Source organism: Gossypium hirsutum, chromosome D09 (genome assembly GCF_007990345.1).
Source record: "Gossypium hirsutum isolate 1008001.06 chromosome D09, Gossypium_hirsutum_v2.1, whole genome shotgun sequence".
Lineage (NCBI taxonomy): Eukaryota > Viridiplantae > Streptophyta > Magnoliopsida > Malvales > Malvaceae > Gossypium > Gossypium hirsutum.
Genome location: NC_053445.1, coordinates 2,577,879 through 2,593,092, shown reverse-complemented (window position 1 = coordinate 2,593,092; position 15,214 = coordinate 2,577,879). Strand labels below are relative to the sequence as shown.

Here is a 15,214-nt window from a genome sequence, read left to right as displayed (position 1 = left end):
CTAAATTTTGTCCTTGAGGCATCATGTCCACAAATAGAACTTATAATTCTTTTAATACATGTAACATGTTTCACCAATTAATATAATTTTCACAATTCATCACTAATCTTTATTAACTCTTTCTTTTTCATGTTATTTTGCGCTTTTAACACACTAATACTTGTCTTTCATTTTTTTATTATCAAGCATCTGTACATTATTTTATATATCATTATTTCACGTATTTCTCTTCACATTTACTTACATAAATATATAGCTCCATCAACTTTTACATCCTCTATAATTTAGTATTTTTTTTATGCACTTTAAATCTTTTCTCACATCTCTTTCAATTTCTTTAACACATATTACTTAATAAATACAATCAATTCATTATTTATTATATTTAATCATTATCAAGCCTTATTATTCACTTATTCAACTTATAAATTTGTAATTAAATACCATATTAAAATTATATTCATTTTAACAATTAACTTCATAATCAAAACAAGTAAGAATCTAGTTGTACTTACAACTCAAAATATGGAATCAAGCTTTCTTCCTCTTCTTCCTCCTTTAGCTCCTCATTTGCTTTAACTCTCTACTTGTTTCTCATTTCCCCTCACTTATTCTTCATTTTTCCATATCAAAATACACAATATTTACACATTAAAATCATATTCACATATCATATTTCATGTTTTTCAAATAAAACCAACATGTATTTCAAGATAAGTTTAATTTTCTTACCTTAATCACTTGTATTCAACACTAATTCTTATTTTCTCTCTCCTCTGAGACAAGTATGGATGCATTTCTTTTAACAGTTGAGTAGTTACTACACTTCTCTATTAATTTCACTCACTAATCTTGAAAAATTTCAGAAGAAACTAGCTTAATTGATTTGTATTTGACGAAAAGGACTAAATTGAAAGAAAAATAAAAGTTGAAATGGTGTAAAAATTGTGGCTGACGTGCCTTTTATAGCCATTTCATCCATTCTTTTCTCCATTTCTCTAGTTTCTTCCATCAATTTATCTATACAAAAATGTCTTTTTATGTTATTTACCGTTTTGCCCTTTCCACTTAATTACAATTAAGCTATTACTTTTTCACAATTATCTTTTTAATTCTTTTACCATTTTACCCTTTCACTTTTTCTATAATAACACCCATGTGTCTTATTTCCTTTGGTATATTTTCACCTCTAGTCTCTCTTCCTTTTTCATCAATTTAATTTAATATTTCAACACCCAATTTTCTCATCTTATCCCAATGCTTTCGATTAATTTAATCGTTTCTCCAAATAAATTTATATTAATATTTATCTCTAAATAAATTCATATTAATATTTATACTTTTCCAAATATCTTATGCACCTATCTTTTATGTCTCACAACTCTTTAAATTTCTAATTTTTGACTTTTCTCAAAATTTCAAAAAATTTATTGTATATTTATCATTGTTCAAGACTCTAAAAATTTTTGAGATGTTACAGTACTTGTGGGAGGGTATTGTGTGTCGATTTTTGAAGATGCACTTCACCTCCATGGAGAGCCACTGAATGATTCACAAAGCGGCTCGAATTTTGATTTTTGGAGATAAGCCTTACCTCGGTAGAGAGTTGTTGAATGGTTCATGGAAGAGTCCAAATGTTGATGGTTGGAGATATGCTTTGCCTATGCAGAGAGCTGTTGAATGGTTCATGGAAGGGCCCAAATGTTGATCAAAAGTCAATCACACTACCATCAGCTTTCAGCTCGAAATTACGTGAAAAGTAATAAATGTCTTGCTCCCACACATAGGAGAGGCTTATGGAATCATATGACAATCACACTACTGTTGCTCTTGCAGCCAAAAATTACGTGGAAAGTGAAATTCTACCACATCGAATCACAACTATCAACCAAATCTACTCACTTCGAATTTACATGATTAATATCGTGTTGAGCTCTCCTATATTGAGCAAAACTTACCAAATAAAAAATAATAATATAAAAAAATTATGTAAATAAAAACTGATTTACCACTTGATGAATATGTAGAATTTTTAAATATAATATAAATGTAGGCGGTAGATATGACCACCATGGGTTTCTTTTCTTAAACTTTTAGCCTTTCTTTTGCGATATTACGCGACTCTCTTTTTTTTTTATACATGCGTACCGATACATCTCATGGGAACAATCCGTGCTCACTAACCATTCGTGGACACTTTCTCTTACCACCATATACATGATATATTATTCATATGGAGGGAACCCCTCGTAAGTTCTCCTTGCTTTACCCTATATTTTCTTTTAACAAATAAAATATACACATACATGAATGGGAAATTCTGTCTTTAGAGGTAATCCTTCGTGGGGCCTTTTTCTGTTCTTCTCTATGTATACTTACTTTTATGTAATATGCATACTTTATATGCGTATAGGTGGGAGGTTAGTAGCTCCCTATATTCTATCATCATAATACATACAAAATATATACATGTATGGGGATGTTGAACACTCCCGTGGAGTTTAAACCCCACCGCAATGTCACTTTCAATATATAATTTTTTTTATAACACATATATATATATGAGGAACAGATGGTGGGTTCATGCCCCACTTTCACTTGTGATAATTTGATTCAGCACATTTGAATTTATATTTTTTCCACTGACAATAATATCGATGTTAATCAAGCTAAGACTTAATCGGCCATCAACTCTTTTTTTAGTACCTATATACATGCAAACACATGCAAGTGAGGGTATACCCCCAATTGGACCTTTTGTTGGTCTTTAATTATCACTTGTTATCATTTCTTTTAAATATAAACATGGGAATTAGCTCACCTATCATTTGATAATGCTTGGGTTCATGCTCATCTCTACTTCAAATTTCTCCATGGTGACCTTTCGTGGTTTCTTTTTAACAACTTTTATTATTATTATTTATAAAATATAAATACATGCATGTGTATATGTGACCCTTTGTGGGGTTCCTTAAACCCCGCTTCATGGGATTGCTATTGCTATTCTTCTATTATACATGTATTATTAATATGCTTGTATGTAGATGGAGGGTGTAGCCACCCTCCGTGCTTCTCTAATTCCGTGGGACACCTCCCGCCGGAGTCTTTAATATATATTTTTTTATTTAGATAAAATATAAACGAGAGGGGTAGGTGTTGGACACCCCGATGACTGAAACATATTATACACATAAATATATGTGTATGTAAAGGAAAAGAAAGATCTGACCTACGACAGGGATAGTGGGTTAGTGAAAAGGAAATGGAGGGGATATCCATTGAGTTTAGTCATCAACTAAAGCATTCTAAATTCTAAACATATCAAGCTTACAACACTATCAAATAAGAAACCAAACAACATACACGATCCAACCATGCATTAACTTGCGGATCATTATGAAAGAGCTCAAAGAAAGCAATTGTAGGGACGAAATTATACAAACCAACAAAGGAAAATCAAAATGAAAAATGCAGGGAATTAAGCAAACAGCGAAAAAGAGGGGAAAAGGAGTGATGCAGATAGATTTATTATGTTCTTGGCTGGAACAAGTAAATTCAATCCATGCTCACCGCGCTATTCTTGATATAAGATATCAACAAGGAAGGTCGGTTCACCCACGCCGAGGCCGAGAGTCAGAAAAGTAGGAGAGTGAAAGAGAGAATCAAGGGGTGAGGATGATGACTTGGACTTTTAGGTTTTGTTGGAAAGAAAGGAGAGACCTCTTTCTATATTGTGCTCTGGGGGTATTTATAGGAGAGGTGATGGTTCTCAAGTGATCCCCTCTTGAGGAGAGTGCACCTATTAATAACGGATGGCTTAACAGAGGACTCAATCAGGTGGTCAAGGATGGACTGTTTCTTTTGTGAGGTGGGGGGGAGAGATAGTTGATCACTTAGTGATCAACTGGACGGTACAAGAAAGATAATTGCTCATGAGTCTCTCTCACTGGTTTTTATGTTACCATGTATTTCCATTGGGATAGGGGTTTACCTCTTCGAAGAACACCCGTGCCGAAAGAATTAATCAATACTACCGAGGGTAGATACCCTGACTATTTTTTTAGATAAAATACTATTTTACCTTACAAAAAGTTGTTATAATTTTGTAGAATATGCCATGAATATATTAAATCATATAAGTGAAATATATCTATACTCGTCATAATAAAAGTGTAATTCGAAACCTCATATCTAATTTAAACATAGAATAATATCTAGAATGAATATAAAAAGAAACCCATATATATACCCATCTTAATAACAAATATTATGAAATACAAAGTATGTAATTGAAATTGAAATAACATTAAATTGCTGTTAGTTGAATTGAAAAATCATTAAAATTTGTGATAATAATATATTTAGTAAAGCTAAAGATGTAATATCCTTAAAAAAATTTAGAGTCTTGAACAGTGATAAATATACAATAAATTTGTCAAAATTTTGAGGAAAGTTAAATTGAAAATTTAAAGAGTTATGAGACATAAAAGATAGCTGCATAAGATATTTGGAAAAGTATAAATATTAATATAAATTTACTTTGGGAAACAATTAAATTAATGGAAAGTATTGGGACAAGGTGAGAAAATTGAGTGTTGAAGGATTAAATTAAATTGATGAAAAAGGAGGAAAGACTAGAGGTGAAAATATACCAAAGGAAATAGGACACATGGGTGTTATTATAGAAAAAGTGAAAGGGTAAAATGGTAAAAGAATTAAAAAGATAATTATAAAAAAGTAATAGCTTAATTGTAATTAAGTGGAAAGAGCAAGATGGTAAATAAAATAAAAAGATTTTTGTATAGATAAATTGATGGAGAAGTCCAAACAAATGGAGAAAGAAAATGATAAAAAAAAGGGCTATAAAAGCCATTAGCCATGGTGCTTCACGTTAGTTTCTTCCAAATTTCTTCAAGATTAATGAGTAAAATTAGTAGAGAAGTGTAATAATTACCCAACTATTAAACAAAATACACTCATACTTGTCTCGGAGGAGAGAGAAAATAAGAATTAGTGTTGAATACAAGTGATTAAGGTAAGAAAGTTAAACTTCTCTTGAAATACATGTTGGTTTTATTTGAAAAACATAAAATATGATATGTGAATATGATTTTAATGTGTAAATATTGTGTACTTTGATATGGAAAAATGGAGAAAAAGTGAAGGGAAGTGAGAAACAAGTAGAGAATTAAAGCAAATGAGGAGCTAAAGGAGGAAGAAAGCTTGATTCCATATTTTGAGTTGTAAGTACAACTAGATTCTTACTTGTCTCGATTATGAAGTTAATTGTTAGAATGAATATAATTTTAATATGGTATTTAATTACAAAGTTATAAGTTGAATAAGTGAAGAATTAAGACTTGATAATGATTAAATATAATAAATAATGAATTGATTGTATTTATTAAGTAATATGTGATAAAGAAATTGAAAGAGATGTGAGAAAAGATTTAGAGTGCATAAAAAAAATACTAAATTCTAGAGGATGTAAAAGTTGATGGAACTATATATTTATGTAAGTAAATGTGAAGAGAAATACGTGAAATAATGTATAGATGTTTGATTAAAAAAAATGAAAGACAATGATTAGTCTGTTAAAAGCATAAAATAACATGAAAAGGAAAGAATTAATAAAGATTAGTGATGAATTATGGAAATTATATTAATTGGTGAAACGAGAATTATAAATTCTATTTGTGGATTTGATGCCTCAAAGACAAAATTTAGAAAATAAAATAAAATGAAAACGACATGTGAATGTGACAAGAAATTATGGTGGAATATGGAAGTTAAATAGACAAATGAAATATGTTATATACGAAATTGAAAGAAAAAAATATTGTTACATGAAATGTCATGATGAGGTATAAATTGTAAAATAAGTAAAAGTGATAGGTGAAATGTATAATAAGAATTATTAGAGGAATTATGGAAGATTATTAAATATTGAGACAAGTTACATTTTGGTGGTGTTCTGTTCTGTTTCATATATCCTATGTGTTCTATTAAGTCTATTGGGCCTCTGAAAAATGTACAAAACTATTTTAGTGATTATTGAATTATATAGATTTTATGTGTTGAAAATTTGAAATTGAGAAAAATAAGAAAATGTATGGTTGAAATAAGTAAAGTAAATTATCAGAAATTTTAGCTAAATGGAATAAATGAAAATTTAAAATAAATCATGTGATTCTAGTATTATATATATATGATGATTAAATCAATATGTTTAGTTGGTGTTTAATGAGTAAATAATAATAAAATTGGACTTAATTGTAAGAATAAGTGAATCGATTGGTAAATTATGTATGATGAATATAAACAGGTCATTTAAATGATTCTCTGTAGTAATAATAAATAAGTCATAATTTATAATATAGATTATAATCTAAATATTAGTCGTACTTACTAAGTTAGCAATAACTTAACTCGTGTTTATACACGTAGGTTAAAAGTAGAGGAAAAATGGATCTTTGAAGATTGAAGGCACCTCATCTCATCACATCAATGGATCCGAAAAAGGGGTAAAGTATTAATTTTTGTTGTTACAGTAAATGGCATGTACCTAGGTGTGTGTATTAAGGTTGAATGTGATGAGACTTAAATGTGAAACTCGATGTTTACTTAATTTATGTGAAATAATTTAAATGTTAATTAAGTAATATAAGAAAATTAATTACGATTTATATTTGAATTAAATTGGCTTAAATTTTGAGATGTGAACAAAGGTTAAACTAGGTAAACTTTGGGAATTAATTTGGCAAATTATCCCTTGAATTTCAAATTTAAACATGGTTACTAAAATCCACACAGTCACGTTCCTTACTTTTCACAATGGCCCTTCTTTCACTTTAGTATATTGTTCTAAATGTAGAAATGGTTGAAAATTTTTATTTCAAGCTTATTTCGAATATCAATAATCAATATACTAGAGCAACGAAATTAATATGTACAAATTTTAATGATATTTTTATTAAAATATTATTATTAGAGTTTTTGAAAACTAATGTAACACTATACTTGATCCGGTAATCAAATTGGGTATAGGGGTGTTACAAAAGAAACCAACCAATTTAAATTTAGAAGAAAAAAAAAAGAAAGTAAATTCAATATTAATATATATTGATACATATACATAATAATAGATTTATTTCTTTGAATAATCCTAAAAATATTTTATTTTTTAGTTACCTTTTCCATTAAAAACATCAACTTACTATTTAAATTTTTTATATACATTTTTGTGCATATAAAATCTTGGAATATAGAACTTTTTTAGAAGTTAAAAAATGTTAAAATAAAATTAATAAATTATTAAAAATAAAAAAAAAATTATTTTTTTGGTAAAAAATTAATTAAGCATAAATAAATTCATTTGGACATAAAATAGTAATTTAATCACAAATAATTAAAATGGAACAATCAATTTTAGATGTTGAGGTAGGGTATAAAAATAGTCCTCTCCCAGTTAAGAGATAAGTCATAAAGTGACATTGTCTCGAGACCATCCCTACGTTGTCTCCTCAAGTAGTAGTTGTTGCAAATAAAGTAGTGGATGACAATTTAGAATGGATCACCTTTAAAGGGCGGATAGTCGTCAGTGATAAAGGGAAAGTATAGGGAAGTGCTTTCATTGGTTGAAATGTGAAGAGAGGAAGAAACCCCCCCCAAAACTTCACTTTGTAGTTCGACTGATAGTTATTGGCTCGATGATTCGGGAATATACAATGCCTTGTGAGGCTATTAAAATTCATGCCTACCATTTTTTAACAATGTGCTGGTGGATGATATTTTTATTCATAGTTGACTTGTATAAATTTTGCTTTGTGATTATTGACTCGACAATCTGAGAATGTATAATGCATACTCTTACTAGTGGTGTAGTTTTCGATTAAAGGATATGAAATTATATTCTCTTCAAGAAGCCGTTGAATAGTTCATGTAGAGGCTTGAACGTGCAACCGTTGGCCTGTGGCTTGAAATTATGCTGTGGAGACATGTCATTGTTTTGTCTCATTAAACTCTTAGACAGTCATCATTTCATTTGTATAATCCTTTTCCTTGTAAGACTTCCCCTGAAATATGTTTTCCTACTGCAACACTCTTTAGAACCTACCTGGCCTCCATTCTCCTCACGGGCGTGTGTATGTCAATTTTCTTTATCTTACCGTTTACAACATGGGTTAGTTTTGCCATTGAAAAGCATCATTGCAGGCAGTGGAGTATGAATACATTCGCAGTAGATTAGATGTGTTTATGGGTAGAACTTACCTTTAGACATCATATTAATATATTTTATATTTGTTTAAGTCTAACTTAATCTAAAATATGATCTAAAATTTTATCTAAATTTGTTCACATTTGTAAATAATTAACTCAAGTCCATTTTAGGCTTGCCCATATTTTAAAAAAAAATAAAATTTATATTTATATTATTTTAATTTGATTTAATAATTATATATATTTTTAATTTATTAAAATTTTATATATAACTCATCTTAACATTTGTTTAATTTTTATATTGTATGAATAAATTTTGTGTTATAAATTACATAATATATATAAATAATATAATATAAAACATCACAAACTTAAAAAAATGAGTCGAGCCGGGCTCAGGCTTGAATCATGCCTTGAATGTTCAAGCCTAAGCCCAACCCATATTTTTCGAGGTGAATATTTTTATGTGTAAACTATTAAAATAATCACTTTTGTTTTTGTTTACCTCAGGTTACATTTTAGTCACTTATGTTTGAAATGTTACGTTTTAATCACTTACGTTATCATGTTGTAACATTTTAGTTACTAAGCTGTTAATTATCGTTAACGGTGTAAGATAATCTGACATAGTACATTAAATCATCATTTTAAATGGAAATTTTAGGTTAAATTCTACAATTGCTACCTATATTTTTTCATTTTGAGTAATTTAATTTTTTCCTTTTATGTTCTTTTAACTTTCCTCTTCTTCTTTTTTTATTCTATTATGCTTCTCCCTCTATATTCCTTCCTTCTTTATTTAAAACTAGTCCACATGCTCGCCTCACTCAAAAAAATTAAATTGTTCAAAAAATAAAGAAATGAAGAAAGGAGGAAAATAGAGAGAGAAGTAAAAGAGAATGAAAAATAAAGAAAAAAATAAAAGTTAAAGAAACATAAAAGAAAAAATTAAATTGCTCAAAAAAGAAAAAATATGGGAACTAATTGAATAAATTAACCTAAAATTTTTGTTTGAAGTTATGGTTTAACGTGTAATGTCAGCTTACCGTTATATCGTTAACGATAATTAATGGCTCAATAACTAAAATATTACAACGTAAGTGATTAAAACGTAACATTTAAAACATAAATAACTAAATATAATCTAAAATAAATAAAAATAATTATTTTAATAATTTATCTTATTTTTTTCTAAACCGTCTCAAATTTCAAGGGAGGCGAGTATTTTGATCCAAGAATAAGTATACATAGATAATGAACCTTGTGCATCATTCCAATGATACTTGAAAGCATGGCCCAGATGGCTGCAAAAAGAACACATCGAGTGTCCAAAAAAGTGATGATGACAAAGCTCACAAAGTGAAAATGTTTCGTCGGGTTGTATTAATGATTCTGACTTTTTTCCTATAGTATTAATGAAAACTAATTAATAAAGTGTAAAATCAAGCAAAAAGAGAAAATGTGAATTATTATTTATTACTTGGCATGAAAATAATTTGGAATATGTATCCATATGATGAAAATCACTTCTAGGCCACATTAGAAAATTTTCATAGTGTAAGGATTAAATTATAAATTATTTATTTTTATCGAGTAATGGGTAAAAATGTAATTTTAATCAATTAAGAATCTTTATTAAGCGAGAATTATGGAATTTGAGTTGGTTAGTAACTATTGATTGTGAGGAATTTGTGCCTGACATAAAAGGGTAAAATGGTAATTTGACCCATAAGGGTAGTTTGGTCTTTTTCTAAATTTTTTATGATGGAATATTATATGAATGATACATTTGATAAATGAGATTTATTGAGTCATTTGTTCACGGTAGAGGTGAACAAAACTTGATTCGATTTGAAAAAAATCTAAAAAGAATTTGATTTTTGAGTTAATCAAATTGAGTTATTCGATTTTTTAAAGTCAACTCGAATAAGTAATTCGAGTTTCGAGTTTGAGTCGAGTTGAACTTTACAATTCGAATAAGTTAAATAAAAGATTAATGTAAATGCTCCTTTAATTCCTGCTCAAATTTGAAAACGAATAAATTGGTCTCTCTCAACAAAAAAATTTTAAAAATTCAAAAAATTCAAAATGATTTTTAGAAATCCAAATAATTATAAGAATTCCAAAGTTTATATTTAAAAGAATATAAAAAATAAAAATTCTAAAAAAAATTGAAGAATATATAAAAAAGTTTTAAAAAATCTAAAAAAATTAATTTTGGGACCTAAATAAGTAAATTAACAATTCAAGTTTATTAATTTTTTCTCTTATTTTGCTTTGAAAGAGTTTTCAAATATATATGATTTCAAATTTATATATTCTAAAATAGAATTAGTTATATGATAATAAGATATTAATTTGACATGTTTAATTTTTTAATTTAACTCGAACAATTTTACTCAATTCGACTCAACTCAAATTTTATTTCACTCAGCTCGATTCGAAAAATTTCAAATCGAGTTAAGATGATAAATAAAACTCATCAACTCGATTAAATAAAAAAATCATCACTCGATTCGATCGAAAGTTATCCCTAATTCACAGCCGTCCAGTAACCAGAGCTTCACGGCTTCATCGTGGTTCAGCAGTAAGAGCTTCATCACCATTCAGCGGCAAGATCTTTATCCTTGTTCATTACAAGGAAACAAGAAGGAAAAATATGGGTCAATTAACCGAAACAATCAACAGAATAAATATCGATTCAGTTTGACCGACCAAACCAATTGAAACACCTCTAATCCATGAATACCTTCCAACTCCAAGAAGACTTGATAAAATGATAGCAGCCATTCTTCGTTAGATCATTGACCAAGATTAGAGCAGGTAAAGGTTAAAATATGGCCCAGCACCAAATCGGATTCTTATTCTCATGTTAGATTATCCATAAATTTGCAGGTCCCTCTCAAACTTCAATATCTATCTCGACTTGTTATTCTCTCTAATTCTAAACCAAAACAAAGACAATTACAAAATGGTCCCATAAAGCCATAAACCAATCCCAAACGCCCAAACCTTTGCCAACTCCAATCTTTCTATCCCAACGGAGCCTCTCCTGTCCCTAGTCATAAGTCCCCATAAGCCACTGCCAGTGACTGCCTTCTCAAAACCCTCAAGTCATGGCCTGCCACCACCACCACCACCATCAGCACCAGCATACCTCCGCCACCTGCTGCTCCACCTGCTCTTGCAGTCAGTGCTTCCAACCAGCACCGGCTTCGTCTCCATATCCCCAACAGTCTGACCATCTTCTACAAGCCCTTGCCTCTCTCCTTCAACCCCAACAAAATCATTATCTAAATCAAATCCATCATCTAAAATCATTCCAAGATCAAAACTTTGCCACTAAAAACCATCACTTTCATCAAAAACAGCAAGAACAACCCGACTTTCTCATCTCTTCACTTGTGAGCCGTATCAATGCTCTTGAATCATCACTCCATAGCTTCTCCAAAGCCTCAAGTTGTTCTTCTTACCCTTCATTTTCACTTAAAGATGCAGCTGCTCGTGTAATCCAAACCCATTTCAGAGCTTTCTTAGTTCATAGATCAAGAACACTTAGACAGCTCAAAGATCTCGCCTTTATCAAATCAAGTCTCAAAGCTCTCAAGCTTTCAGTTTCCAATAATATCCATTTTGATCCCCAAGTTGTTTCTCAAAAAGCCATGGACTTGCTTCTCAAACTGGACTCTTTTCAGGTATATATCTATATTTGGTACTTGAAATCTTGGTTGACTATTTTTCTTTCTTTTGGATTTTGAAATATGGGTTTTTTTTTTAGGGTGGTGATTCAATGATTAGAGATGGAAAAAGGTCAGTTAGTAAAGATTTGATTCAGTTTTTAGAATATGTTGATGGGTTAGTTTTAAAAAGGAATAAGCTCCTATATAAGAATGCAAAAAACATTAGGGTTTTGAGAAATGGTAGTAGTAAACCTAAGGTTTTAAGGTCCAAATCTGGTGAAGTAATGGAGAAGCTGAGAGACAGAGTTGAAAAACTTGAGAGGTTTTCTACCATTGAAGAAGGAAATGATGTTGTTGAGCTTGAAGGTTTTCATCAAGGTATTGATGAAGCAGAGAATAAAAATAAAAATAAAAATGGTGAGCTTTTGTTGAAAAGGCAAGGGATTCAACCAAAAGTGAAGAAAACTGTAAGCTTTGCTGAAAATGGGAATGTTTATAGGATTATTAGCAATGGAGATGAGGTTAGTTCAAGTGGAGATGGTAGTTTAACCGATGAGAGTGTTTCGAATGATGAACGTGGAGATACAATGGAGAATCTTGTCAAAGAAAGTGAAGATTTAGTTGAGAATTTGGAGGAGGCAATGAACTTGAACAAAGAGGCAAGAAGTAACAGTGTTGAGGACTATCAGATTCAAGGTCATGATTTTGTGTTTTCTGCTCCATTGCCTGTGAAGATGGAATCTAAAGCTGATCTAATGAAGAAGAGGAATGGTGCGCTCAAAATTGTTTCATCATAGATATATCACCGTTATGAAAGATTAGATCTTTATTGGTTCTTTTTCTTTCATATCTGTCATTCTAATAGTTAGTTCAGATTGATGAGTGTGAGACTGTTCCCATGGAGTTTGTTCTGTGAATCTCAGGTAATATATTTTTTCACTCCCATTGAAGAGCGGTAGGTTTGACTTATTTTTTGTAACTTTGCACTTGATTGAGTGTTTAATGTTAGCTGAACTTGGAACTGTCATTCTTTTCTTTGTTTTGTTGTCTTCACTATAATACTTCCATGTCAAATGGTATGTATATATGCGTGTGTTTTCAACTAGTGGGATGGAGTTCTGGCTTGATGTAGATATAATTTGGTTCGGGGTTAATATATATAAGAGGTACTTGAACTTGGCAACTTATATCTACTTGGTACTTAAACTTTTTTTTAGACCTAATCGATACCTAAATTTGGAAACATAAGCCAACTTGCTACTCTTTTTTAGGTACCTGATTAACTCTGTTAAAATACGGTAACATGGCACTGGTGACCAATAGCATGGTGATACGTGGCAGCTTCACATTTTGACATGTATAGCTTTTAAGTTTAGGTACCAAGTAGGCATAAGTCGCCAAGTTCAAGAACTTGCGCATGTATTAACCATTGAGTTCTTGTTGTGTCTATCACTTGATTGCACCGTATCTACAATTATCCGCGCCATGTTACTCAGACTAGTGTTTTTCTTCCAAGGTTTTCTATGTATTGGAAGGTTGAATCTTTACATCCCTGTTTGAATATGTGTCAAATACAAACTTGGGAGAGAAGTCGAAGCAATATAGCTTACACTCGCAAATGTTGGTAAACGACTCATGTTGACTTTTCATTTTTGTTTTATTTTTGGTAGATAAAAACGTAAATTAACTACATACTATCTGCAGCCCAAGTAATCGCATGCTGAGCTTAATTGCTCCACCAATATGTGTTCTAACATATTCGAATATGGGTTATACAGATCTATTTCCAAATGCATGAGCTTCAAGAGTGACCTAGTTCGGTCTCTTAAGACTTGGTTTTGGATGAACTAGATAATTTAACAATGAAATTGCAAGCCATTTGCTTTTAGCATAGAATCATGGCAGTTGCCATCCAAAAGATAATGTTGAGGCAAATATTGTATTCCTAGAAAAGCAAAAACAAGTGAGGATAGGCTGAGGTGGTGAACTTAACCATGGCATATGGTTGGTGGTGGCTGCAGTCTAAGTTTGTGTGCATCGGTACTCTCTTTTGGTGGTGGCTGCAGTCTAAGTTTGTGTGCATCGGTACTCTCTTTCTCAGCATTCAAAAATTTTAGTACACAAGACGTGAGCTCTTCCCCATCCTTATACAAAAGCCTTCGGCTTCTTCAAATCATTGTGAATTATTCGTTTATTTTTCACGGGAAGTTTCTTTTTTGGTTATCTAACTATTGGTCACCGATTGTTAAATTATTAATAGAAAGATAATTTGTTGTTTTTGAAATTGATATAATAATAACTTTATCTTTTGTGTTAATTTTATCTTGATTTCAAAAAATTAACATTTAATATTTACATATTATATAATTTGTTTTTTTTTATTTTTTTTGTTGTAGTTTTATTTTTATTTGTGACATTGAGTGTTAATTTTAAAAGAATAAGACAATATGAAAATTATTATCTTTGATTTTCGGTGTTTTTGTTTTTGGTATATTTTCGATCAAATTTAATTGATAGATCTTTTTTAATTTTTTAAGTGAAAATTGTTGAAAAATATGGACATCGCATATATAATAAGGGTAATTACATGTTATGGGTTAAATATGTGTAGATACTCTAGTATTTAAGTTCTAATCAATTTCTAATTAATGATGGGCTAATTAAGAATTAGGGCTAATGTGCTAAAGTTATATATTGTAGGTTATGGTCCTCAAATTACATACAAGCTAACTTTTCTAATATCCCATATTTAGAAAAGGGAAAGCTACATTTTATAAATACTTGTGTGCTAATTTGGAAGATAAAAAACCTCAAGATCTGTAGATTTTAAGAAATCGATGAATTCAGGTATGCTTTCGCATCTAGTTTTGTTTTTGATTTATTGTTGATGATTTAACATGATAGATCCTGATTAACAGTTCTAAGTTTATATTAAATATTATTTACAGTTCTAACAAAAAGGTCATAAAGAAAAGCAAATTTGGGAAAAAAAATTAAATTACATAATGTGTAAATATTGAGAGTTAATTTTTTTAGAATCAAAGCTAAATTCACAAAATGTATAATATTAAAGATTAAAGGTGTTGTTATACAAATTTTAAAAGTTATAACATCACTACCCATCAGTCATTTAACGGTTAGTGACAAAAAAAAAGTTAAATGACTATTTTGTAACTTTTTATAATTGAGTGATAAAATAATTTTTCGGTGACTATAAATATAATTTATCTATTTTTATTAGTATTGATACGTACTGTACCCTAATATAAGCATTAAGGAATGCCAAAGTACCAACTATTATTTTTTATCTTTCA

The 15,214-nt window shown here is 29.9% G+C and overlaps 1 protein-coding gene across 1 annotated transcript; it reads left to right on the top strand.

Annotated features, from left to right (window-relative positions):
- Positions 1 to 10,950: 10,950 nt before the first annotated feature.
- LOC121221092 (BAG family molecular chaperone regulator 8, chloroplastic) lies at positions 10,951 to 13,005 on the top strand. The gene is made up of 2 exons (XM_041101564.1): positions 10,951 to 11,915; positions 11,999 to 13,005. The coding sequence occupies exons 1-2, from the start codon at positions 11,337 to 11,339 to the stop codon at positions 12,695 to 12,697; spliced, it is 1,278 nt and encodes a 425-aa protein (XP_040957498.1). The 5' UTR covers positions 10,951 to 11,336; the 3' UTR covers positions 12,698 to 13,005.
- The last annotated feature ends 2,209 nt before the right edge of the window (positions 13,006 to 15,214 follow it).

Bases quoted from the DNA above. Each gene is read 5' to 3' on its own strand.
- LOC121221092 (XM_041101564.1), top strand. From the start codon at position 11,337: ATGGCCTGCCACCACCACCACCACCATCAGCACCAGCATACCTCCGCC. The intron at 11,916-11,998 runs GTATATATCTAT...TTTTTTTTTTAG, and splicing joins TCAAACTGGACTCTTTTCAG to GGTGGTGATTCAATGATTAG.